The 27382-nt window shown below is 38.2% G+C and overlaps 2 protein-coding genes across 2 annotated transcripts in view; one reads left to right on the top strand and one right to left on the bottom strand.

Annotated features, from left to right (window-relative positions):
• LOC309829337 (serine-threonine kinase receptor-associated protein-like) overlaps positions 1–8927 on the top strand; it is a gene marked incomplete at its 5' end in the record, with an annotated part of 46329 nt that extends 37402 nt beyond the window's left edge. Inside the window, 2 exon segments of the mRNA XM_082665204.1 lie at positions 7504–7737; positions 7740–8927. Of these exon segments, the coding sequence (XP_082521330.1) occupies positions 7504–7737; positions 7740–8543 (1038 nt within the window). The 3' untranslated portion in view covers positions 8544–8927.
• Positions 1–27382, bottom strand: part of PDE3A (phosphodiesterase 3A) — a gene marked incomplete at its 5' end in the record, with an annotated part of 303909 nt that overhangs the window by 259472 nt on the left and 17055 nt on the right. The window lies entirely within an intron of this gene.

The following is a 27382-nucleotide window of genomic DNA, read 5'->3' as shown; positions in this document are numbered from 1 at the left end:
AAGCCTGGGGCAGGTGTGAAAACGAAACCAAATTCAAAACAGAAGCAGTATATTGGGCTTACGATTTCTGACCTACTCCATACTCCTGGACTGCACTTCTGGGCCTTATTTTATGTCTTGTTTTCGTCACATCAGGAATGAGACCAATGCCTTGGACCATGAATTCTGAAATATATTCCCTTTGGGTAAGAGGTACAGGAAATGCATGTTCATCTGGAATAAACTGGATTTTCAATGCTCTGGTTCCACTATCATTTTTACACACGGCAGAGTATCTTGTATACTACGCTGGGCAAGGCAGGAATTACTGTCCCCGCTAGACAGATCAGCAAACCAAGGTCAAGAGAATTTACGAAACTGCCCAAGAGTTCAGCTTGGTTTGCCTTGTGACTTTCAGACCCACATTCTCTACACAGCCATGGTGTCTTCCTCTCACTGTAACACTTGGCCACGCAACCCAGATGACCTAGTATTATTTTCTGATTATTTCCCTGATTATTATTTTATGGATAAGACATTAAAACAGCTTGTAGTAAGTGTTTAATGTGAACCAAACTGAAATGAAATAAAGGATCCCTATATTTGTAAAAGATAAATATATATATTTATAAAATAAAAAACACTTTCTCAAAGGCCCGCACCAACCCCATAAACAAGGTATAAATCCCTTGCTATTCTCTCCCACAGCAATCAGTATTCTACATACCTTTAATCACATTCACATACTTGTAATTACTTAAGATATTCCTACTAAGCTATAAAATCCACCAGGGCAACATGGTATTCTTTTGTCCGTCATTGTATTCCTAGCGTGAGATGCAACCGGTGATTCAATGCAGTATTACTGAACTGAATTGTGTCATATCTACTTGATGCCACACAGGTAGTTAATATATTTACAGACTTTAAACATGTACTCCCTCAAATTACAGCATTTGATCTTTACAGCTATTACGATATTGTTTAATATTAACAGAAAGAAGGGAAATCAAGGCCAAAACGATAAATCCCATTCACCCGAGGTGGAGGAAAAGGATGAGTAATATTCCTTCTCACTCAACAATGACCTTGAGTTTAAGCTTCAGAAAAGGAATATGAGAGTTAAGGAAGACAGAATAGTCAAAAGAAACAAAAAGCAAAAGGACTAAACAAGATTCTTTACACAATATCCCATTTTCCACCTACATAGGAGGTCGAGCATTCAAATGCTCTAATAGCAGTCTGTTTCCTAGTGCCAACATTATTGTTCAGGTAGGTTTTTGTTTGTTTTTTCCCTCTCTTGTATATGTATCTAATGATAATCACCTACAGATATATCAAATACTTCTCATTTTGGAACGATGATGGGCTAAACATCAATTAAATCAAATAAGTCGCCTGTGGAAGAAAAGGAACACTAATAATTGTCTTAAATGTTTTCAAACTTAAAAGCACTTGCAAGTAAATTAAGCGTGGGTGGTTTAGAAACAAGAGTGAAATAGAAAGTGAAAGCTTTTATAGCACGCCTATAATGTGTTCTATTATTGTCCTACTAACATGAAAATGCCACTAACACAACAAATACTTATTGCCCACTTAATGCCTATTTGCACTCTGCTTGCTAAAGTGGAGCTGGGAAAAACAAGCATCAGGCTTCAAGAAACTGAAATCTAGTTAGCAAACTACTAACCGGTACAGCACAATCTATAGTGATGTATTTAAGGGTAAGAATGTAACTAAGTGAACTATAAATAGGGAGGGTTGTAGCAGTTGTGAAGTTTTCATGAAGAAAGTGAGCTACACAGAATATATGGTATTTGGATAGGTCATGAAAGTAAGTTGAAATTTTCATATGAAAGGAATAAAAGGCAAAAAGAGGAAGAGACAAGTATAAACACTGAATTCTGTAGAGGAAGTTAAATGACCACCTGACAGAAATGAAGGTCCTTGGCGAATAACAGTGATACATAAATTAAAACACAGGGTAAAGAGATCATTAAAAAACCAGAATCTGAGTAGATTATGAAGGACTCAAAAATTAAGTAGAAGGGGCTAGACTACATGGGGAATATCAGAAGGGAAACTGTAATGCTTTTAGCAAGAAGGGTCTATTCAGAGCCTCTGTGTTGCACCAACCCATTCATGGGGCTCCATTCATGGTAACCCTGTGGTCAACGACCAGATGCAAACCACGCTTTCAAAGATGACTCAGACATCACAGCTTATGGCTGTAAGCAGGGGGAGGATCACCAGAGACTTGTTAAGACATTATTTCAGGAACTCAGGGGCAAAGTGATAAAGGCTCAGACCCCCCAGTTGTCAAAGAGGAAAGAAGACAAAGGTTACGTCAAGGGATAACATTGGCATGAGAAATGCCAGTTTCTGACACAGGCTACAACATGGATGAACCTTGAGGACATTATGCTAAATGAAATAAGCCAATCACAAAAAAGACAAATACAAATACTGTGTGGTTCCATTTATAAGAGGTACCTAGAGTAGTCAGATGCACAGACACAGCTAGTAGATGGTGGTTATCAGGGGTTCGTGGAGGAGAAAACGAGGAGTTATTGTTTAACGGGTACTGTTTCAGTTTTTCAAATGAAAAAAGTTCTGGAGACTGGATAGTGGTGATGGTTGCCCAACAATGTGAATACACTTAATATCATTAAACTGCACGTTTAAAAATGGTCAGGATGCCGGGGCTTCCCCGGTGGCGCAGTGGTTGAGAGTCCGCCTGCCGATGCAGGGGACACGGGTTCGTGCCCCGGTCCAGGAAAATCCCACATGCCGCGGAGCGGCTGGGCCCGTGAGCCATGGCCGCTGAGCCTGCGCGTCCGGAGCCTGTGCTCCGCAACGGGAGAGGCCACAGCAGTGAGAGGCCCGCGTACCGCAAAAAAAAAAAAAAAAAAAAAAAAAAAAAAAGGTCAAGATGGTAAATTTTATATTATGTGTATTATACCACAATTTAAAATAATAATTAAAAGAAAAAGAAATTCCAAAATTTTGTGTCAGATTGAGATAAAGGGAAGAAGGAGCAAAGAATTCCAAATTACTCTTAGATCACTAACTTAGAAGAGGGAGGAAAACTGAAATAAAATAAGGGGATCCAGGCTGACAGAGGGGAAGAGAGTCATAATTGTCAAATATGTTTGATAGGACCATCTAAATGGAAATGCTACACAGGCAGCTGGAGACAATAGATAAGGCTCTGTGGATGGAACAGGAAATATGCTGGGTTTTATTTTCGTGTCACCATGTTGATGGGTGAGGGGAGGAAGGGCTTGGAATCAATCATCAGGTTCAATTCTGAGCCCTAGAATTTAACAGAGATGTTTTTAAAATATACTGTTATGTTACATTTTTTCACATTGTGATATCTTTGAATTAGGGTGGTCTTACAATGAAGTGTCTTTTTCTTTTTTTAACATCTTTAGTGGAGTATAATTGCTTTACAATGGTGCGTGTTTCTGCTTTATAACAAACTAAATCAGCTATACATATATATATATACCCATATCTCCTCCCTCTTGCGTCTCCCTCCCACCCTCCTTACTCCACCCCTCTAGGTGGTCACAAAGCACTGAACAGATCTCCCTGTGTTATGCAGCTGCTTCCCACTAGCTATCTATTTTACATTTGGTAGTGTATACATGTCCACGCCACTCTCTCACTTCGTCCCAGCTTCCCCTTCCCCCTCCCTGTTCCTCCAGTCCATTCTTGAAATTGAGTTATTTATAGTGAGGTGGATGGACCCAGAGTCATACAGAGTGAATAAGTCAGAAAGGGAAAAACAAATACCATATGCTAACACATATATATGGAATCTAAAAAAAAAAAAAAATAGTTCTGAAGAACCTAGGTGCAGGACAGGAATAAAGACGCAGACGTAGAGAACAGTGTCTTTTGATGAAAAACCATGGATGCAATAACAGAAACTAACTCGATATAGCTTAGGGCAGGGTTATTCACAGAATGGGGGGGCAGGAACACAGTGCAGCCTCAGGGAAGAAGGAGAATCAGAGTCAAGAAAGCCCTGAGGAGATTCAGATCTCTCTCCCTTTCCCGCACTCTCTGTATCTGCTTCATTCTTTCTGCAAACTGATTTTTCTCCGCTCCTTCACCCTTAGGGGTTTTGGAAAGGGGCTTTTACATTGTGGAAAAGACTGACTTAACTTATACTTGGTCCCAATACCAAACTACTGGATCAGAATTTCACTGCCCAGCTTGAGCCCAATCGAGTCCAGTCAAGATATCAGGGTCATGCCAAACAAGTGTGGCTTCCAGAGGACAGCTACTGTAAGTGTAGCCTGATACCCCAGTAGGCATCAAGTACCACTGCATCTCAGGGAAGAGGAAAGATGGTAACAGGACAATTGAGTTATATGGACACCTTTAGTCAGGGGAGAAAACTTGAGAGTCCTAAGAGGCAAATGACAATGGTCTTTCACTATTTAACTTTATCACATAAAATAGTAAATAAATATTAAGAAAAAGGGGTCAAAGTTACAACAGGGCAGTTTTTGACTCAAAATAACCATCCTATAGCAATGTTTTGTATTAGACATAATCAATTTACATTATCACTCAACAAACCTGCAGAGCTGGGATTTAGTTTTTCATTTAATAGATGGAAAACCAAAACTAAGAAATTCACTAATTTGCCCACAATTTTCACCAACGTTCCTTTGGATTCAAAGCCCTTCTCTTTCTTTTTTTTCTTCCCCAGCTTTATGAACATATGATTGAGTAATAAAAATTGTATATCTTTAAGGTACACAACTCGATGTCTTGATATATATATACATTGTGAAATGACTACCATAACCAAACTAATTAAATATCTATCACCTACCATTTTTTTCCCCTTCTCTTTCTATTACACCCATCTCTTTGTATTGATTTGAATGTGGCGTGCTTTCTTTCATTCAAGGTATTCAAGTAGTGGCTAAATAAACATTTGTCACAAAACTACTATAGGAATAATCATTGTTTTGGGTAAGAAATTTATCTGGCCTCTCTGATGATTTCCAACTGTAATAATTCATAAGTTTACTATTTTGGATTCAGTGACCTCATTTTGAAAGCATTCATTATAAGCAAATATGAATACTTTTCCCATCTATTAAAGGTTTTGCAATCTTGATAATTTCCAAAAAGAAAACATATTCCATCTATTGCATTAAAACTGTTGGTAAGCATTTTTTAAGGAAAAGAGATCTGGTTCATCTTTAAGTAAGAAAGCTAGTAATAGTAAATATATTCAAATCTGACAAACAACATTTTCTAGGAAGAGCTGTAGAAGTGACCACAGTTGGTGAAATAGAGCATTTTTTTAAATTATAAACTATTTTTCACAGAACTAGAACAAATAATCCTCAGATATACATGGAACCATAAAAGACCCAAAATTGCCAAAGCAATCCTGAGGAAAAAGAATAAAGCAGGAGGCATAACCCTCCCAGACTTCAGACAATAATACAAAGCTACAGTAATCAAAACAGTGTGGTACTGGCAGAAAAACAGACATATGGATCAATGGAACAGAATAGAGAACCCAGAAATAAACCCACACACCTATGGTCAATTAATCTTCGACAATAGGTAAGAAAATACAGTGGAAACAGGACAGTCTCTTCAGCAAGTGGACAGCCGCATGTAAATCAATGAAGTTAGAAGACATCCTCACACCATACACAGAAGATCTAAATAAACATTTCTGAAAAGATGACATATAGATGGCCAATAGGCACATGAAAAGATGCTTAACATTGCTAATTATTAGAGAAATACAAATCAAAACTACAATGAAGTACCACCTCACACCGGTCAGAATGGCCATCATCAAAACGCCTACAAATAACATACTGGAGCGGGTGTAAAGGGAGCCCTCCTACACTGTTGGTGGGAATGTACATTGGTGCAGCCACTAAGGAAAACAGTATGGAGGTTCCTCAAAAAACTAGATTCACCACATGATCCAGCAATCCCACTCCTGGGCATATATCCAGACAAAGCAATAATTCGAAAAGATACATGCTCCCCAATGCTCACTGCAGCACTATTCACAATAGCCAAGACATGGAAACCACCTAAATGTCTATGACAGATGAGTGGATAAAGATGATATGGCACATATACACAATGGAATATTACTGAGTAATATTCCATTGTATATATAGAATATGGCCATTTGCAGCAACATGGATGGACCTAGAGATTATCAATATTAAGTGAAGTAAGTCAGAAAGAGAAAGACAAATACCACATGATATCACTTTTAAGTAGAATCTAAAATATGACACAAATGAACCTATCTAGGAAATAGAAATAGACTCACAGACATAGACTTGTGATTGCTGGGGGAGGTGGGCAGGGATGGACTGGGAGTTGGGGGTTAGCAGATGCAAACTATTACATATAGAATGGATAAACAACAAGGTCCTACAGGGAACTATATTCAATATCCTGAGATAAACCATAATGGAAAAGAATATTTTTTAAATGTATATATATTTATATGTATAATTGAATCACTTTGCTATTAAGCAGAACTTAATACAACACTGTAAATCAATTTTAAAAGAGAACAAATTATTCAAGGTACAATGTTGCTTGTGGCTTCAAGCTGGGTAATTCACTTATAAACCTAACAACCATTTAGACTTCAAATGATGAGAAAAAGGCTGGTGCTCTGGGTCCCCACATCCTTCAGTGGTTGGATCTGGTTGGTTGGTTTTAATCTACTGCTCACTGGATTTACATAGGATTTCATAAGAAACAAATGTTCCATTTCCAGAAGGAGAAAGGGAGGGAGGAAGGGGTGGGGGAGGGAGAGGGGACAAGGAAGAAGGGAGAGAGGGAAGGGAGAAAGGAAGAAGGAAGGAAAATATATGTCACATTTTTAGAACTTTCCAGAGTCCTCACTCTCAATGGACTCATCACTCCACTTTGAGAAATTATGCAGCAGAAATTAGATATGTACACATAATTAACATTATCACAGATTTTAAATTTTTTGTGGCATTTAGAAAACTCTTTTCTAAATGTACAATGAGAAATGTATTTAATAAAATGAATATTGTGATAAGAAAAAGAATGGTAATAAATTATATAATCATTAAGGATTGCATATTTTCCTTTAAAACTTATTTGTATAGCTTACAGAATAAAAACATGGCATATTTCAGGCCGGTACCCGTGTGGACGGTGTGGGCCGTGGCCACGGGTTCTGCAGTTCTCCCCCACCCCTACTCTCCTCCCTCCCTCCCTTTCCCTTCCTCGACGGCTGCCGGTCGTCTGGTCGTCCATGGCAGACTCCCTGACCCGTCCCTAACCCCTTTCTGACCTGGGGCCACCAGATTGGCCTTCTCCCGTTTCCCGGCCCAACCCCAGAGTCAGGGCGGGGGCCTTGAGGAGGCGGAGGCGGTGCCACGGAGGAGAGAAAAGACCAGACGACCCTCAGCTCCCCCACCCCACCCCCACCGGATCGCACGGCTAGCAGCCGCCATGGCAATGAGGTAGAAGCCGCTCACCTGCTCGGGCCACACGCGGCCCGTGGTGGATCTGGCCTTCAATGGCATCACGCCTTACTGCTATTTCCTGATCGGCGCTTGCAAAGATGGTAAACCTATGCTACTCCAGGGAGATACAGGAGACTGCACTGGAACATTTTTGGGTCATAAGGGTGCTGTTTGGGGTGCAACATTAAATAAGGACGCCACCAAAGCAGCTACAGCAGCTGCAGATTTCACAGCCAAAAAGTGTGGGATGCTGTCTCAGGAGATGAATGGATGACCCTGGCCCATAAACACATCGTCAAGACTGTGGATTTTACACAGGACAGTAATTACTTGTTAACCGGGGGACAGGATAAACTGTTACACATATACGACTTGAACAAACCTGAAGCAGAACCTAAGGAAATCAGTGGTCATACCTCTGGTATTAAAAAGGCTCTATGGTGCAGTGAGGATAAACAGATCCTTTCAGCTGATGATAAAACTGTTCGCCTTTGGGATCATGCTACTATGACAGAAGTGAAATCTCTGAATTTTGATATGTCTGTTAGCAGTATGGAATATATTCCTGAGGGAGAGATACTGGTAATAACTTATGGACGATCTATTGCTTTTCATAGTGCAGTAAGTTTGGACCCAATTAAGTCTTTTGAAGCTCCTGCAACCAACAATTCTGCATCTCTTCATCCTGAGAAAGAATTTCTTGTTGCAGGGGGTGAAGATTTTAAACTTTATAAGTATGATTATAATAGTGAAGAAGAATTAGGATCCTACAAAGGACACTCAGGCCCCATTCACTGTGTGAGGTTTAGTCCTGATGGAGAACTCTATGCTAGTGGTTCTGAGGATGGAACATTGAGACTATGGCAGACTGTGGTAGGAAAAACATACGGCCTTTGGAAATGTGTGCTTCCTGAAGAAGATAGTGGTGAGCTGGCAAAGCCAGAGATCAGTTTTCCAGAGACAGCGGAAGAGGAGCTAGAAGAAATTGCTTCAGAGAATTCAGATTCCATCGATAGTTCAACTCCTGAGGTTAAGGCCTGAGCATCAGGCAGATGTACACAACTTATGGACTAAAACAAACAGAGAAAAGCATCAGCCTCCAGAGTTACTCTCTGCTTAAGGCAAACATGAGCAGTAAATAATGAGGAATATGAATTAGCTCCAGTGCTGGAACTAACCAACTTGGTGATACCTGTAAGTGAAAACACAAGAGTATCAGCTGAAGGCGGATGGAGTGATACTCTTGTAGTACGATAGTCTGTCGTCTTTTTCATGAATATGTGCAAACCAACATCCAATTTCTCTTATTACAGGTAGATTTCTTGTAGCTGTTTATGTTATTATGAAGAGGGAAAATATATTGGCCTATTTTTCTGACTTTTCCCTTAAAGCAGAAAGCCATTTTTTTTTTGCTTTAGTTATAAAGAAGAGGGGGAATACATGATAAAGTAACTGGTTTGATTTCTCTTTCATTGTACACTGCTTCTGAGCATCTAATTGTTTTTAGCTGTCTAAATAAAATCCCTCTAAAACAAAACAACAACAAAAAAAGGCATATTTCAGAAGAAAATTCTAAATAGGAGAAAAATAAGAACAGATGCTACTTTAAAACATTTATTTATAAATCCATTTAATCTTTGAAATAAGAAAAATGACCCTCATGAAAAGCAACTCTAACAAAAGCTATCTGCAAATTAAAATCAGCTTGAGCCAATTTTCCACAAAAAATGTGGAAATAATTAATAATTATTATTAATAATGAGAGTTTTCTCACATCTATAAAGCCAAACAACAGTGTAAATACCACAGTAATACAACATCATTAAGAATATTAATTTTTTGACTATAATATCAGTTTTCACTTAAGGTATATAGGTGCTATACCAGTATCTTATAAAGGGAGACACATACACATGTTTAATTTTTTAAATGTCATCCCTACTGTTTTATAGATTTCTAAAGTATTAAGTTATACATGTGATTTTTCTAATCAAGTTTTACTCGTAAGAAAATACATTTTACTGTACTTCAGTACCAGAGGAGTCAGAAACACTGAACTTCCACAAAAAATTAAAATATTTTTTATATTTACTATTTGCTTTCCTTCATGTATTGAATAGTTACTAAGAATATAGATATAATGCTAGGCGCATGGAAATCACGTGGAAGCAATTTTTAAACAACTGTAATTTTACAAAAACTAAAACTCTAAACTTAAGTACTCCAAAAGCAATTAAAAATTTAATTCCGAGCAACAGAGTCTTTGAGTTGTAAGGAACGGGGGAGTGCAGGAATATCTTCCTTCATGTATCCAATCTAACAAATTAGGCCCAATAACACTGCCAACCCCTTTCTTTACATGGGAACCTTGGCAACCAGGTACAGGACGTAACAACAGACCTCATCTTGCTAGATTTAGAGCTACTACATTTATAGACTAAGAATACCTACTACCTTTGCAGATTAAGAAATCAAACTAGGGCTTCCCTGGTGGCACAGTGGTTGAGAGTCCGCCTGCCGATGCAGGGGACACGGCTTTGTGCCCCGGTCTGGGAAGATCCCACATGCCGCGGAGCGGCTGGGCCCGTGAGCCATGGCCGCTGAGCCTGCGCGTCCGGAGCCTGTGCTCCACAACGGGAGAGGCCACAGCAGTGAGAGGCCCGCGTACTGCAAAAAAAAAAAAAAAAAAAAGAATACAAACTAATCCTATCTCCTGCCTCTATCGCCTTTCTAAAAATTCGTCCGTTTAATTGGAGTATAATTACTTAGTTGCCCAAAAAAAGCTGTCAGTGAATATGTATTCTGAGCCCAGCCATGTACGAATAAAAAAGAAGGAAACAAGATTAAGTGTCTGCTAGACACTTGGCACTTTGGTAGATACTGTAAGCAACTTATCTTAAAACTAAATAATAACCTTATGAAGTAGGACCTGCAATCCCCACTCCACAGATGAAGAAAAAGGTTCAGAGTTGCTAAACAACTTCCCCTAAGTCACACAGACGGCGATCAGCACCTGCCTTGACCCCAAACCTTGTGTTATAACAGTGTAAGTCCTGACACCAGTAAGGCAGAGAAGATGCTTAAGACAGGATGTCTATGACGTGGTCAGGGAAAGAAGACCACACGACAGAGCAAGGAAATGCTAAAGTGAGAGGGGCTAGGAAGACGAGTTCCAGTAAATGAGAATGAGCTGCATAGGTTCAGGAGGTTTTGGGAAAGAGGTGGGTCTGGAACTAGGGCATGAAGGATGAACAGGCTTTTAGGAAATGCAGGCTAGAAATTAGGTCATCCTGAGGGCTGGCAGAGGATAAAGGTGGGAAGGAAGCTGGCGGGTTCCCAGGAAATGGCGTGGACACCGACCACAGTGTACACAAAGAGAGCGAGCGAGGCCTGAAGAACCCCAGAAGTAGACCCTCCCGCGAGAGAATCGACAAAAATGATGTAACAAAGATGGAGAGAAAATTCCTGCAGAAACAAGGAAGGATTAATAAGAAGTCGTGGTTTAAGGAGCCGGGATCATACTTCCTATTTCTCTTCTCCCATTTCCTCGATCACTTGTCTCTCCTTCGCTCCAAATTCAAAGCTTTACACAGAAAACCTAACTGTATATTCATCCTCTGAATACAAGTTTGTCAGAATAAGAAGTGTTGGGGAAAGAGATGAGGGAAGCCAGCAGAAAACTTTGTCTGTGAATCAGCAAGCAGTAGGAGCCCATTAGCAATTCTTCGTCAGGCATTAACCAGTAGACAAATACATATTCTTCAGAAAGGATGTATGTGCTAGTTCCCAACACCCACCCACCCCTGCAAAACAATGCACAGGCTGCACGGACGTGGATGAGCAATGGTGCTTGGCAGGGAGCCAACAGCTCAAGGCATATGAACCATGCCTCTTAAGGAAAATAATTTAGATATACACAAATAAGGTGATCTGAGGTTGACAGGTCAAAGAGTTAAACCTTTAAGCATGGCGATTTCCATTAAAGAAATACTAGTCAAGCCAAATTAGTATTTCTCCGTAAGACAAACAGTACATTTCCATACATTTATTTTGTAACCAATAAATCAATAAAAACTATGTAATGAGTGTCTATCATGTATGTTAGTACTTTATTAGGTTCAATTCAGGATAAAGAAAAAATTAAGAGATGTGGTTCCTACCTCAAAGAACCTACAGTATTATATTTTTAACTTGGAAATCACCCAAGCTGTCTCATTCCTGTTCTGTACGTACAATTATATGGCTTCCTACCTAAGTGTGATTTTATTAAGTCCCGGACCCAATTAATTTTAAGCAGGATGAAGCTCCAAAATTATAATTAAGTCACTTTTGCCAAAAGTTAACTCAGTAAAAGTGGGGGAGAAAATATTTCCCCTCTGAAACAAAGTAATAAACCTAATGAACTTATTAAAAGAAACAAAAAGTGTTATTAAATTATCACTGGAGGGCTCCCCTGGTGGCGCAGTGGTTGAGAGTCCGCCTGCCAATGCAGGGGACATGGGTTCGTGCCCCGGTCCGGGAGGATCCCACATGCCGCGGAGCGGCTGGGCCCGTGAGCCATGGCCGCTGAGCCTGCGTGTCTGGAGCCTGTGCTCCGCAACGGAAGAGGCCACAACAGTGAGAGGCCCGCATACCGCAAAAAAAAAAAAAAAAAAAAAAATTATCACTGGAGTTTAAGAAAATAACACGTATTCCTATTAATATGGCATACGATTTCTCTAGTTCATTTTCTCCGAAAATTCTACCACTAAAATCCTCAGCCACCCTACATTTTTCTGTCTCTTAAATTATTCTTTTGCAGGAATCCAGCCAAATGATGTCATGTTAGATATGCAAACTTACCTGCCAAAAAGGGAGAAATTCCAGGAAAAGCCTTTGAAAGGAAATAATTCATTAGGTAGTTCAAGGAGAAAGCTAAATATTGAACTTTGACTAAATTATTAAATTTCAGAGTTAGAAAATGAAAATAAAAATTAGAGTGCCTACCATGTACCTGGTATCTCTCTTGAAATAGATATATCTAAAAACAGTTACATATTTATATAATTGAGATTAAATTTCTGATTATCTCAAAAAATATAAATAAAAAATTATTAGAATTGATAGTCCTCACTTTTTTTGTTGTTATTTAAAGCTCAGATTTGAAATAGCCCTGAAATAAAAATGACAAGTGGTATTTTTTTGTCTTACAAAAAAAGACAAAATTTAGGTTTTCATACTTCTAATTTCTTTCTTTATCACAGAATTATCATTTTGAGCATTCTGATGTTGTGTCTTCATTTCCTTAAGGAAACAACTCCAACAAACTCTTCCACTCATAACACAGTTGTAAATCCAGCTGTAATGGAGAAAAGGCCCCTGAATGGTAAGTACAACTGCGGTCACAGATCCTAAACTCTGTCCTACATGGAAAAGATGTCTGTTCACCCTCAGGCCTCCATCTAGAGCTCACTGACTACAATTGTGAATAAATAAGGCCATCAAAGTTAACAAGCGTGGTTAAGTGCTCTCCCTGCAAACTTACAATTCTTCCTTGCAGCAGAATCAAAGATATCTGCGAAACACTTAGGATAGCTAACTATCAGGGAGGGAATAAAGTTTAAAGAGGCACCCATAACAATATGGAAGCATGGCAGGTTAAGCCATCCACCATCAAGAAAATATCTCTAGAAACATTTTAATGGTCTCTGAGGATGTTATTGTACTGCTGCATTTTAAAATAATTCAAGTTGATAATGAAGACCTTGAGCTTGCAAGAAAAATTTTAATTGAAGTCAGTGCGCACTACGTACACACCCACACACTAAGAAAATGAAATAAATAAATTTGGTTCCCACTTTACAGCAACAATAAAAATCCAAGTGATGGCATTCCTTAAGAAGAGAGAAAACTAAGTCATTACTCTACAGTGAGTAGGAGTTACATGTTATCTCTCTATTCCTATATAACTTTCTTTCAACAAATAATTTGCATTAATATATAAAATGTTTTTCCTTTTTGGAGTTTTAAATATAATATTTAAAGCTTGTATTTCCCAAAACATGTGCTGAACCAGAGTGTCACATTATAAAGTGCTTAACTCTGATAGCTCAGAGTTAGGATTATATCAACGTAAATCTGTGCCTCTGAAGAGTTATTCTCTTACAACTAGGACATAGACCTATTTTTCAAGTCAGCATCAGAAAATACTTAATTTTTATATCCAGAAAAAACAAAATCTCTAATTCGAAAAGATACATGCACCCCAATGTTCACAGCAGCACTATTTACAATAGCCAAGACATGGAAATAACCCAAGCGCCCATCACAGACAACTGGTTTAAGAAGATGTGTTATAGAAATACAGTGGAATATTACTCAACCATAAAAAGAATAATGCCATTTGCAGCAACATGGATGGACCTAGAGAATATTATACTTAGTGAAGTATGTCAGACAAAGACAAATACTATATGATATCATTTACATGTGGAATCTAAAAAATAATACAAATGAATCTATATACAAAACAGAAATAGACTTAGACATAGAAAAACTTACGGTTATCAAAGGGGAAAGGAAGGGAGAGACAAATTAGGAATGTGGGATTAACAGATACAAACTACTATACATGAAATAGATAAGCAGGGCTTCCCTGGTGGCACAGTGGTTGAGAGTCCGCCTGCCGATGCAGGGGACACGGGTTCGTACCCTGGTCCGGGAAGATCCCACATGCCGCAGAGTGGCTGGGCCCGTGAGCCATGGCCGCTGAGCCTGAGCATCCGGAGCCTGTGCTCCGCAACGGGAGAGGCCACAACAGTGAGAGGCCCGTGTACCGCAAAAAAAAAAAAAAAGAAAATAGATAAGCAACAAGGATTTACTGTATAGCACAGGGAACTATATTCAATATCTTGTAATAACCTACAATAGAATATAATCAGAAAAAATATATATACATCTACATAACTGAATCACTTTTTGCTGTACACCTGAAACTAACACAATATTGTAAATCAACTATACTTCAATAAAAAAAGAAAATACTTAACTTTTGATAATACTGTAGAAATTAAGGGAAAATGGAATGTCCATTTTATAAAAAGAAAAACAGGCCAACTATGAATGATAGGGTCAAAATTTTTTAATGTGTTCATAATAGAAATTATTAATCTCTATCATAAATTTCTTCCATAAATTTGGAATGATGAAATATTTTTCAAAATCATCACATTTAAAAATAAAAATACCAGTGTCTGGGTACCAACTCAGACCATCAGATCAGAATCTTTGGAGATGGGGCTTGCTTGGTAAATAACTTATCTTTAATTTCCTGAACGTGAGTCCAAGGCACAAACAGGGTCCAGAAACCCTGAATTCAGTTGCCCTGGAGGTCCTTTTAGCTCCAAACTGCTTAACTCAGAATCCTATCTTGCCACTCTCCCAAGAGTAGTACTGACGCAGAGCTCCATAGACACTTCCTGAGCCTATCTCTGCAAACTTCCAAATGCCATCCATAAAATGCAGATAACCACCAAATTCCACCCTATTGTTGTCAAATTTAATAAGGAAAATGTACACTTCTCTAAATTTCCAAGCACTGCCTACATGTAACTTATGATACTCTCTCATTTGTTGACCCTCTCCATGGCTCTACGATAAACACTGTGGCACACGGGACAAGCGGGCTCAATTCTACACCAACATCCCCCCCCATGCCAAGGACCTCAATCTCACTTATAAAAATATTTACAATCCAAGGTGGAAAATATAAGTGCCATTAGAAAGTAATTGGTACAGTGCTCTGGAGACTCAGGAAGGAGAAAGAACTTTCAACTGGGATCATCAGAAAATGCATCAGGAAGCAGGTAGAAGATGGGTAAATTTTTCATTTACATTGATTGAAGATCAGGTTAGAGAGATGGGCATAATGTGATAACAGGAATAGAATCAAAAAATAGATTCCCCCTATCCACTGATGTCTCTAAAGAAAAAAGAAAAAATAGAGATCTATATACCTATGGGAAGAGAAGGAGAGAGAGGGAGAGAGAAGGTGGCAGGGCGGGAGGGAGAGTGAGAGGATGCAAGATTACACTGTAGGCAATTCAAATAAGCTAGAAAATTGATGTGACGAAGGAAGCAAGCAGTTTGAAAAGGCTGAAGGGTACGAAGGGCGATGAGAGAGGGTCATGAATGCCAAATTTAGAGGTGCTCACTTTATTTGAAAGACAACTAAGAATTACAAACTGCTTTTTATCAAAGGATTGATGTGATTTTTACATTAGCATTCAACAAAACTACTGTCGTGAGTAGAGTTGACCATGGTGAAGATACGGTGCAACAGTGCAGTAGTGCAAGGGATGAATTAATATTCAGAAAGCAAGGGGGTGGGAAGATCAGTTCAGAAGCTTCCACAATAGCCCATTCAAGTATGTTGTGCCCATAAACCAGGACAGCAAGAGTAGAAAAGGAAGGGAAGGGCTTGACATAATGATTATCACTTTGAAGAAAGTTATACCCTGGAAATTCCGGTGATGCCTTTGCTGTCTAGTGCAATGGAAACAGGAAGCCTTCAGAGCCAGACAGAACTGGACTCAAATCAAGGCTCTGCATCTGATAAATGGTAAAATCTTGGGTAAGCTACTTAACCTCCGTGAGGTTCAGACAGGAACAATAATAGGTATCTCTAATGCTGTAATGAGAATGAGTTGTGATATCTGAAAAATGCTTAGCATATTGGGGGGAAATTAACAATAGGGAAGACAGCAAACCAGCAAAAGAAACAAAAATAGGGATTAAGATATTAACAATTTTAAGGAGTCAATGAGCTTTTATACCAGAACTCAGCTACCATCCTCCACATTCATTAGCATCTGGCTGTCCCTCTCCTTCAGATAGCAGGAGACATTCTCCAGTATCTCCCTGGTTCCAGGTACCAACTCCTTATTTTAAAAACAGAGTTCAGGCAGACACATGACAGAACACAGAAACAGTTCTCCAGAAGGTAAAATGATACCTACAAGCTTGCTCTTGATTTCACTTGTGTTTGGGACAGAGAAAGGATCAGTGTTCAAAGTATCTACTGATGAATGCCTCAAAGCAGAAGTGAACATGATGGGACTCAGGGAGAACCGTGCAGAGAATGCAAGTGGAGGATTTCTGACAAAGCTTTTAAACTAGACAAAGAATGTGCTCTTCCCTTTGTCCAATTCAATCACTGTTAAACAAAACTTTGGCCTCATTTGGAATGACAAGACTGAAAATTAAGATGAATACACCATTGAGTGTTTAAAGCAGCCTTCAAAGAATATTTGTAACAGGTTTGCCAAATATGATGAAGCCATCTTTCCAACAGTTATGAACGCAGAATACTGGTACACGGGTTTTCTAGATGAAAAATTTAATTTATCTCCTCCTGTTGGAAAACAATAGAGAAAAGCAAAGCACTGAATGCTCTTGAAACAAACGTGCTATTTCTGTCCATAGTTTTATTTATTAAGAGAGGTTTCTTTGCTTCTCTAGTAGAAAACAACTAAAATCATAGTATTTTGCAGCTTTTTGAATCAACTATTAAAATAGTCTGAATCCTATATGTAACGACCAGCCAAGCAACACAATTTCAATTTTAACCCCAAGTTTACAGTTTCTAATTACTGTGCTAAAACTGTCTCATGTGTGCATTTTATTCTCTTCCTATAATCTTTCATCGTTCCATGAGGAGACGACTGATTAGGATCAGTTTGGGAAAAGTGTCCTCGTTAAATAAATGCAGTTAGGTCACCCACATTTGCTGTAGCCCCTTTGTCAGCTTGATGGTTTTACATAAAAGGTTTATGTTACTACCATTTTTTTTTTTTTTTTTTTTTGCGGTACGCGGGCCTCTCACTGTCGTGGCCCCTCCCGCTGCGGAGCACAGGCTCCGCACGTTCAGGCTCGGCGGCCATGGCTCACTCGGCATGTGGGATCCGCTCCACGGCATGTGGGATCTTCCCGGACCGAGGCACGAACCCGTGTCCCCCTGCATCGGCAGGCGGACTCCCAGCCACTGCGCCACCAGGGAAGCCCACTACCATTTTTTAAGTAACATAAAAATCTTATTTGTACACCCATGTTCATAGTAGCATTATTCATAATAGCCAAAAAGTGGAAGCAGTCCAGCTATCTAGCAATGGATAAGCGAAATGCTATCTACACACGAAATGAAATATTATTTAGCCTTAAAAAAGAATGAAATTCTGACACATGCTACAACATTAGATGAATATTGAAGGCTATAGGCTCAGTGGGATAGGCCAATCCAAAAAAAAAAAAAAAGACACACACACACACAAATACTCTATGACTGCACTTATATGAGGTACCTAGAGTAGTCAAATTCGTAGACACAGAAAGAAAAATGGTGGTTACCACGGGGGCTAGGGGGAGATGGGAATGGGGAAGAGTTATTATTTAATGCATAGAGAGTTTCAGTTGGGGAAGATAAAAAAAGTCTGGAGATGGATGGCGCTGACGGCTGCACAACACGTGAATGTACTTAATGCCACTGACTGTACAATTAAAAATGTTTAAAATGGTAAATTTATGTGATGCCTATGTCACCAAAATTTTTCAAAATACAATAAAATCTTCCTCTAGCTAGCACTGAAACTTCTTAGAGATATTGGAGCTCTAAGAATGAATGAGTAAAGAAAAGTTTGGGTTCCAGAATAATATGTCCAATCACTGATGCTAAACAAACTTGTCCACATGTCTACTTTCATTTCCTTAATTTATGCATTTAAGAATCATTGTTCTCTCATAGACTTGGAATGAAGACCACTAAAAGAAAAAGCTTTTAGCAGCCTACATCATTTTAGGGAATGCAGAGAAACCTAGAGTACAAAGTAAGTACAGTTCTCTAGATGGCCCTCTTTCTTCTTTTACAAAAACATTAGGTTTTTTAGAACTCAGAGACTCAGTACAGATTTTCAAAACAGTATTGGCAGGATTATCAGAATAAAAGTTTTGGAGGTAGACATAAACTAATCAACTGATGACACAGAGTAAGGCACCTGAGATGTCTAAATTAAGAAAATAAAATAAGGTATTTTTATTACCATACTACCACTAACGGAAAAAAAAAAAAATGAAATAACAGTAAAGGTTTTGCTAGTGGGCGCCTCCAGAAAAATACTAAGTTCCTCCTCCCAGGCTCCCCGCCCTCCTTCTTTACCCATAGGCTACCAGGTATGTTCTTACTTCCTTCTAAGTTGGTTCAGCCTTAGTAATTACTCATGTAGAAAGAGACGTCAGAGTTTCTGCTCTGGTCAAAACAACAACAACAAAAATTGTTAGAATTGGATAGAGATGGCTGGCACTCCTGAAAAAATGGGCATTCTCACAGACAAATGGATATCAGTAAGTTTCTATAGAATGAATTAAAGATTTGATTAAAGTTCAATAAGTATTCACCAAATCCTCTACTTGTTCTAGACCTCCCCATACTTAATCAATACGCTTGTGAACAACATTCCTTCACTGGCATTCATTTGAAACCTCATCTTTTCCAGAAGTGTTAAAATTAGCTTTGTTGGCATTTAAGAAAATGGGCTGATTCTCCTTTTCACTGAATTGCCTATTTTAATCATTTTGAATTAATGAGTACAGTTTACAGGCCATCTTTAAAATAAATACCCAGTACGCAATTATCTCTCAGTCAATTCCTAAAACACCTCTACGGGGTAGTTTCTTTTTACATTATTTTTATATAACAAAACCTAAACTTTAGAGATTCGGCATTATAATTCAGCATTACCCAAAGCCAGACAGTTAATACATGGCAGAGCAGGGATTTGAATAATTCTAGGCTTTCTGACCACTTTATAGTAGTCAATATTCCTTTTAAACTACAGCAAGCAGAACTGGTCAAAATGCTACAAATGCAGGAGGAGATTTCTGGAAATTATGCTACCAAAACCACATCTCACAAGACAGCTCATAAGAGGCAGACAACTCACTGAACTTAGAGGCACTCAACCCTTAGTATTTATTCTTTATTTAAACAGGAATTAGATAATGGTCTAAACTCCCTCATCACAAAATTATATAATTATTTCTAAAACCAAATTTATAGGAACTTATAATTTCTCCTGTTAAATTTAATATTCTTATTTTTTTCCCACTGTCTAAATCTAGCACAGCTTGAAATTTATATCCAATCACCCAAACTATGATCTATACCTTCCAGTTTCAGACAACTAGAAATTTAATAAATACGCTTCCTATGTATTTTATTCAAGACCTTAATAAACTGCTGAAGAAGATCAGGAAAGGAAAGCATCCTGGCTTTAGAGATTCAAGTTATAAATTCTCCTGTCCTCTTTTTTACTCACCACCCAGACCAAATTTCACTGGCTTCACTGACAGCACCACATGCCAAAACAGGAGATAAAGCCATCAATATGACCAGCTTTATCACACCAGTAAAATTTTAATGGGTCCTACAGCTTCACCACTTTTAGAAAGGTGACTACAGGGGAAAACCAACTAACAGAGATAAATTAGCAAAATGGGAAACTCTGTAAATTAGAAGAGGTATGTTTTAAGTATATTTTTCAACGTTTATATTGGGAAACTCTGAGGGGTTTGTTATAATGTTTGCAATGCTTGCTTTCTTAATTACAAAAAGAGTATAGGCTTTTTGAGAAAACTAATAGAAGAATGTATTTTTTTAAAAAAAGAGAAAAGATCCTTTTTTCTTTTTAATAAATCCCACTGGTAATTTGTGTTATTAATTTGGCATTTTTAAATGTTTGTTTCTTGCCTTGAAGATTGCATTATTATAGATCTTTCAGGTTGTCAAATATTCTTTTCTAGTTCTTCAGATACACAGAGATAGAGATATACAGACAGGGATTCATATATTTAAAGACTACATTGCTTCATTAAATTGAAGAGAAATCCTTATGATTCATTCCCCAAAAATCATCTCTATTGATAATATCTCTACTATCTCATTCCCTCTAAAACCATATAAATACTACACTACCAATCCCAAATTACTTTCTAAACGTAACAGTGGCTACCATTTATTAAATGTGTCATATCTTCCAGGTTACAAATAGCATTTCATTTACCAGATCAAGCCTGTAAGGTAGATTTTATTATCCATATTTTACAAATGAATATATTCAGTCTCAGAAGGATTAATCATTTTATGATTGCTTATAAATACTTAAGGTCAGACAGCTAATAAGTGGCTGAAGTAAATATTGGAACACAAATATGACAAGAAATCCTGCATCTTAATCACTGTACTGTACTTGAATCCCTCCATCAATAGATCTTGCTATCTGGCTATTTTCACACTTAGAATAAAAAAAATTAAAATTCAACCTTCATTTATTTCATCCACCTGTCCATATGGAGTATTAATAAAAAATAAATGCACAATACTCTAAAGTTTTTCTCAATCTGGGCACTATTGACATTTTGGGTTAGATAATTCTTTGTTTGGGGGACTGTCCTGTGTATTGTAGGATGATTAACAACATTCCTGGACTCTGCCTACTACGTGCACCTTGGTAGCACTACCCTCCTCAAAGTCCTGAAAACTAAAAATACCTTCAGATTTGGCCAAATGTCCCCGCGGGGCAAAATTAGGCCCCGTTGATAACCAATGCAATACTCTATTTAAAACTTTGGAAACCCAGAGTAAGCAGAATAACTGACTCAAGTTCTGATATATTTACATTTACAAGTATTTCTTCCACGAAGATTATAATTATAGAATTCGGCACTTCTGGAGGAATATGTAGAGTTCTACACAATCAAAGTGCTTTTCTGAGAGCTCATATGTTACACAAATCAATATTTAACTAAATTAGGTAAAAATATTTCAGGTGCAACTCTTTAGCGGTCCATTTCATTCCAATGTTAAATAAAGTAAACCTTCATTTATTGCCCAAAGTGGCACAAAGAGGTTTATTATTTATTCCAACTCATGAAAAAGTAATTCATACCATCTCTAATGAAGAGATATCCTTTTAGAACATTCAATGTTCTAGCTACTCTCTGCCCCATTTTTTATGATTTCCCTGTAAGTTACAAGCATGAACTCATAAACTATAGAAAATAAATAATGAAGCATAACTTTATGGGAAAAAAATTATGAAAATAGTCTGCCGTTCAAGGTTAGAAAACCAGTAATTAAAGTCAAAAGTAAAACCAAATGACCTGTAAAAATCAAGGCAAACATTGCCTCTTGCAAGAATATTTCACTGATGTCAAATGAAACTCCTGAAAAAGGCCCTTCCTCTAAACTATATTTATTTAAATCTCTCCTAACAGGAGCTTTGTACAGGAAAGTAAATGCTCACTTGGTCCACAAATTAGGTTCATGCCCTTCTTGGATTAAGTCTATAGAGCTGTGATTTGCAAACTTTTTTTTTTTCTCACTTCAACATACCTGATGGATGTGACACACACATCAGTAACTGTGGCTCACTACAGCATTGATTCAGGATGTGGGGCGTTCTCCCTAGAGAGAACGTAGCAGAAACAAGGGCAGGTTAGAGTTTGAAAACACCTACCCTGTGATAATCACCTTTGTAGAAGACAAAGGGCCATTGTTTCTGCCATCTCAAAGAGCAGGCCTAGGATGAAAAGTTTATTTCACCATTGACAGTACCATCTTATGTGGATAATATTTCCAAAAGCACCCATAATTTGGTGCATCTAATCTCCAGCCTTCCTTTGCCAGCTATATTTTAGACCTATATGGGGTGATAGTTATAAATCTGTCAAATTGTTTTAATATTTGTATTAAGTATTATGTACAAAATCATGTCATATTGCCGTACTGGTTCTTTTCCTACCTATGTGTGTTGTTTTTCCTTTTTTAGCTAGACAAGTTAGTTTTTTTTAATTTTTATTTTATATTGGAGTATAACTGATTTACAATGTTGTGTTAGTTTCAGGTATACAACCAAAGTGATTCTAGCTATGGTTTTTTTCTAAGGAGAACCTTAGGCATTATTAAACTTGCTTCAGATTTCTATTGTGTTGAAGATCTATTTTGAATGAAGACCATGTAGGTAAATGGAACTACTTAATTCCCTAAAAACTGACCAAGTTTTTTTTTGTTTTGTTTTGTTTTGTTTTTGCGGTACGCGGGCCTCTCACTGTGTGGCCTCTCCTGTTGCAGAGCACAGGCTCCGGACGCACAGGCTCAGCGGCCATGGCTCACGGGCCCAGCCGCTCCGCGGCATGTGGGATCTTCCCAGACCGGGGCACGAACCGATGTCGCCTGCATCAGCAGGCAGACTCTCAACCACTGCACCACCAGGGAAGCCCTGACCAAGTTTTATATACAGGGTTTCTTCCTCCCACTTTCCACTATTCTAGCCATACATAAATCACCAAAAGATACTTAACACAGCAAAAATGTTGGCTTTTTTCCTTGTTTTCATCTGAATCGAACAAGAGGAGAGGGTTCAAAGTATCAAACATACAACACAGATAGAGCTTCATGTTAACTCATGTGATGGTCTTCAAAGTTTTAGCTGACCAAAAATTAAATATGTAGATTATTTTACTGACAAAAAAAAACCAAGCTCAGTATTAGTATGTGTTAAGGGTCTTCCTATCAAGATGAGTGGTGTGTAGGTAGGTCTGTGACAGAATCACACAGCTTCCTCCTGATCACCCACAGTTTGATAAGGTTTAGGTTTAGGACTGGTGTTTGGGCAAGTACATGCTGAAAAAAAAAAAAAAAGATGCATAAATTATTTTGGTACAAAAAGGTGACAGTCACACTCTGCTTTGTTCCAGTTAGACCACATCTAAACTACTGTACAAGGTTCTGGACTTCTCCAAAAAAGAGAGGAGCAGAGCGGAGGGAGGGAGAGGTGAAATGGCATGGAAGGGAACTTAGCTCCCCATCAGGGTAGTGACTAAGCAAAAGCATAATGAGGACCATTTGTTAGGGATTTCATAAATTTGGCTCTACCTTCAATTTCCCTCCAACCCTGTAACAGCAGCAATGCTTTCTAGGAAAAGGAACACATAGAGAAGCAAACGAATTCCTCCAAAAACCCACTATGATATATAAGGACAAGTTTAGAAGAATACTGGGAGTGATGAAAATTTTACCAGGTGGGAATCTACACGAAGTGGGCAAAGGCTAGAAATCACACTGTGGTTACAGAAACTTGACCTAGAGTGTGTAGCCTAATTTATGTATGTGTAATTATATATAAATTATATTAAATAGAAATACATGCTTACATACGTTAGTTATAGATCTATAAATTACATACATGCAATTATATATTATATAAATATAATGTATAAATTATATATGTTATATATTATATACAGAGACAAACCATTTATATATATATATATAAACAAATCATTATAAGCATCTGGAATAACCCAAGAAAAACATCAAAGTGGAACCCAACCTGATAATTTCACAAGATTAACTGCTCTAGACTATCTAGATTGTCTCAACTGACAAAATAATTTTTAACTAGTCATAATGATCCAGCATCCACTTGTTTCAAGGAAAAGAATCTTGCCCTTGTAGTTTTAAAATGTGATGGGGTTATGACAGTCTATCGTGCCAGGGATTCCCATGAATCCCTCCCATGAGGGTCACCCAGAAGCTGCGGTCTGTACTGACTCTGATCCGTCTATTTCCTTGGTAAGATCAGCACCAGTAGTGCAAAGTTGTCTGCCCTGTAAAGACTGAGGACCCTATTTAAAGTCGAATCTGAAGTAGGGTGACAGCCTTTGTGCTTATTAAAATGGCCAAGGCTACAACCTTTCTGTGTTTGCAGTTGTAGACTGAACACAGGAGGCTTCTGATTCTAAAACGCCACGTACATACAGAGCAAGGGAACGTGGCGAGCAAATCTAACTCTGATACTAATATTTTTGTGAACGAATGAAATTGGGTGCCTTCAAGCAAACAAAAATCACATGAGGTTGTGAAAGTAACACACACAAATATGTCCAAATCAAACCCACACTTCATCCTCCCTTCCTCACTCAGAACCTAAAACAGACAAAAACTGCTCTTCTGATGCTTTCTCTCTCAAAGAACCGACAAGGGATTAACCTCCAAAATATACAAACAACTCATGCAGCTTAATATCAAAAAAACAAACAACCTAATCAAAAAACGGGTGGAAGATCTAAATAGACATTTCTCCAAAGAAGACATAGATGGCCAAAAAGCACATGAAAAGATGCTCAACATCACTAATTATTAGAGAAATGCAAATCAAAACTACAATGAGGTATCACCTCACACCGGTCAGAATGGCCTTCATCAAAAAATCTACAAACCATAAATGCTAGAGAGAGTGTGGAGAAAAGGGAACCCTCCTACACTGTTGGTGGGAATGTAAATTGGTACAGCCATTATGGAGAACAGTATGGAGGTTCCTTAAAAAACTAAATATAGAACTACCATATGATCCAGCAATCCCACCCCTGGGCATATATCCAGAGAAAACCATAATCCAAAAAGACACATGCACCCCAATATTCATTGCAGCACTATTTACAAGAGCCAAGACATGGAAGCAACCTAAATGTCCATCAACAGAGGAATGGATAAAGAAGATGTTGTACACATAAACAATGGAATATTACTCAGCCACAAAAAAGAACAAAATAATGCCATTTGCAGCAACATGATGGACCTAGAGATTATCACAGTAAGTGAAGTAAATCAGAGAAAGACAAATATCATATGGTATCACTTATACGTGGAATCTAATTTAAAAAATGATACAAATGAACTTATTTACAAAACAGAAACAGACTCACATATCTCGAAATCAAATTTATGGTTACCAAAGGGGAAACGTGGGGGGAAGTGATAAATTAGGAGATTGGGATTAACATATACACACTATATATAAAATAGATAATAAGGACCTACTATATAGCACAGGGAACTCTACTCAATATTCTGTAATAACCTATATGGGAAGAGAATCTGAAAAAGAGTGGAGACATATATATACATATAAAACTGATTCACTTTGCTGTACACCTGAAACTAACCTAACACTGTAAATCAACTATACTCCAAAAAAAATTTTAAAAAGAACAGCATTCACAATCTTTCCAGTTTCCCAGATTCACAACATTAAGGACTGTTCATGCCCTTTGTTCACACCTGCCACCATCAGTCACTGAGTAATCCTGCCGATTACAGCTCTTCATTTTCTCTTCAATCACCTTTCCTTTCCACCACCACTGTCCTAAGAAATCTTCAACGTCTGTAACCAGGACTTTTCCAACAGCCTCTTAAATGTCTCCTGTGTCCAGTGTGCCCCCATCTGATCCACTGTTATCAAAATCATGTTTAATCTGTTCACAGTAGTCTCTGGCTAAAACCCTTTTAATAACTTTCAGTGCCGACAAATAATGTTCATCTTCCCCAGCCTAATTCTGAAGACATTTCCCGTTTTTCATTCCCCACGCCCAGCCTTGTCTTTCTTATCTCTTAAAAACGTCCCACCACCCCCTTCCCTCTTCCCACCACAAAGGCTAGGCTATCTGTTCCACGTGTTGTTTCCAGAACACAACATTGCTCCACACCTGGCATCCAGCTCCAAAACAGTCTTTATCCTATCCCTCCCTCCTTCCCTCTGGAAGTCACACCCACAGGAGAAAGATAGGAAAACATTCTTTTAAAGATCCGTTCTTATTTTCTTTTCTAGATATATTTTTTGTATTGTACTAAAGTTCATTATAGTGAGCTTACTATCAACATAAACACATGAAAAAAGTTAAACATAAATCAAAAAGAGAAGTCAGGAAGAAAAGGAAGACAGAACATTACCAGAAATCCATGTGAAGAGGGTGATGGTATTTGAGCAATAAATTTAGCTATGACCTCTCTGGAGGGCAAAGTTCTCAGGACTTTCTGTATTTTAAAGCATTTATCACTTGCCGCTGGAATCATTTGTTAACGTAGTATCTTTATCATAAGCTCAGGGAGGGGATGCAAGGGCAGTCCCTTTTGAACCCTCCCCCCAATAATCCCACCCTCTTCAGCATGTTATGGGCACTCTTCAAACTTCCTAGAATAAAAAACATGAACAGTGTAATGTTTCCAAGGGGAATTCTCATAAACCAGAGATCTGCAGTCCCGTCCTAGGAAATAACCATGCTAAAGGTGACTTTCCCACTAGGAACAAGAAGCATTTACCAGTAACTATTGGCACTCTGGTCTTCCTTAGAGCTAAGCTCCCCAGTGTAAATGAATAACCTGACATTCTGATTGATGAGTTACAGTTTTATTATTAGTGTTTCTCAGCAACTGATAACCCCTGGTTCTATGGAAAAAGTGCATCTCTGGCCTGCAAGGCTGAGAGATGAACTGCAGGCAAATGCAAACTTCAGTGCCAAACCCCCTCTCCACAGTCCCAACTCAGCCCCTGCCCCGCCAGCATCCACCAACTCACAGACACTCAGCAGAGAAATGCCTACCAGTCTCTGTCGCCTTAACTCAACCATCTCAAACAGAATCTGCTAGTGCTCATCTGCTAACTCTCTTTGGATAGAACAGTAAAGACAGGGTACAATGCTTGAGTAAAGGTTATGTTGTTCTGTTTAACTACTTTCTCTGATTCTATCATATTTATTTCTGAAAACTTTTTTTTTGGAGGGGTTAAGTGAGACCCACAGTCTCTTTATTTTTTTAGGTAATTATAGAAACTGATATTCTCAAATTTATTTCCACAGAAATGTATAGCTCTTCAAACGAGAAGACATGTTAATCCTAGATGTGGAAGTGATTTGTGATTCGTTACACACTGCTTTCTTTTCCTATTCATTTATTTAAACAAGCAAAAACAAATGGAACGCACAAAGTTCCTCAGTCTTAGACAGGAAGTGCA

Source organism: Grampus griseus (assembly GCF_964374135.1).
Source record: "Grampus griseus genome assembly, chromosome: 11".
NCBI lineage: Eukaryota > Metazoa > Chordata > Mammalia > Artiodactyla > Delphinidae > Grampus > Grampus griseus.
Note: the sequence above shows the minus strand (reverse complement) of the source record. Positions and strands in the feature narration are given on the sequence as shown.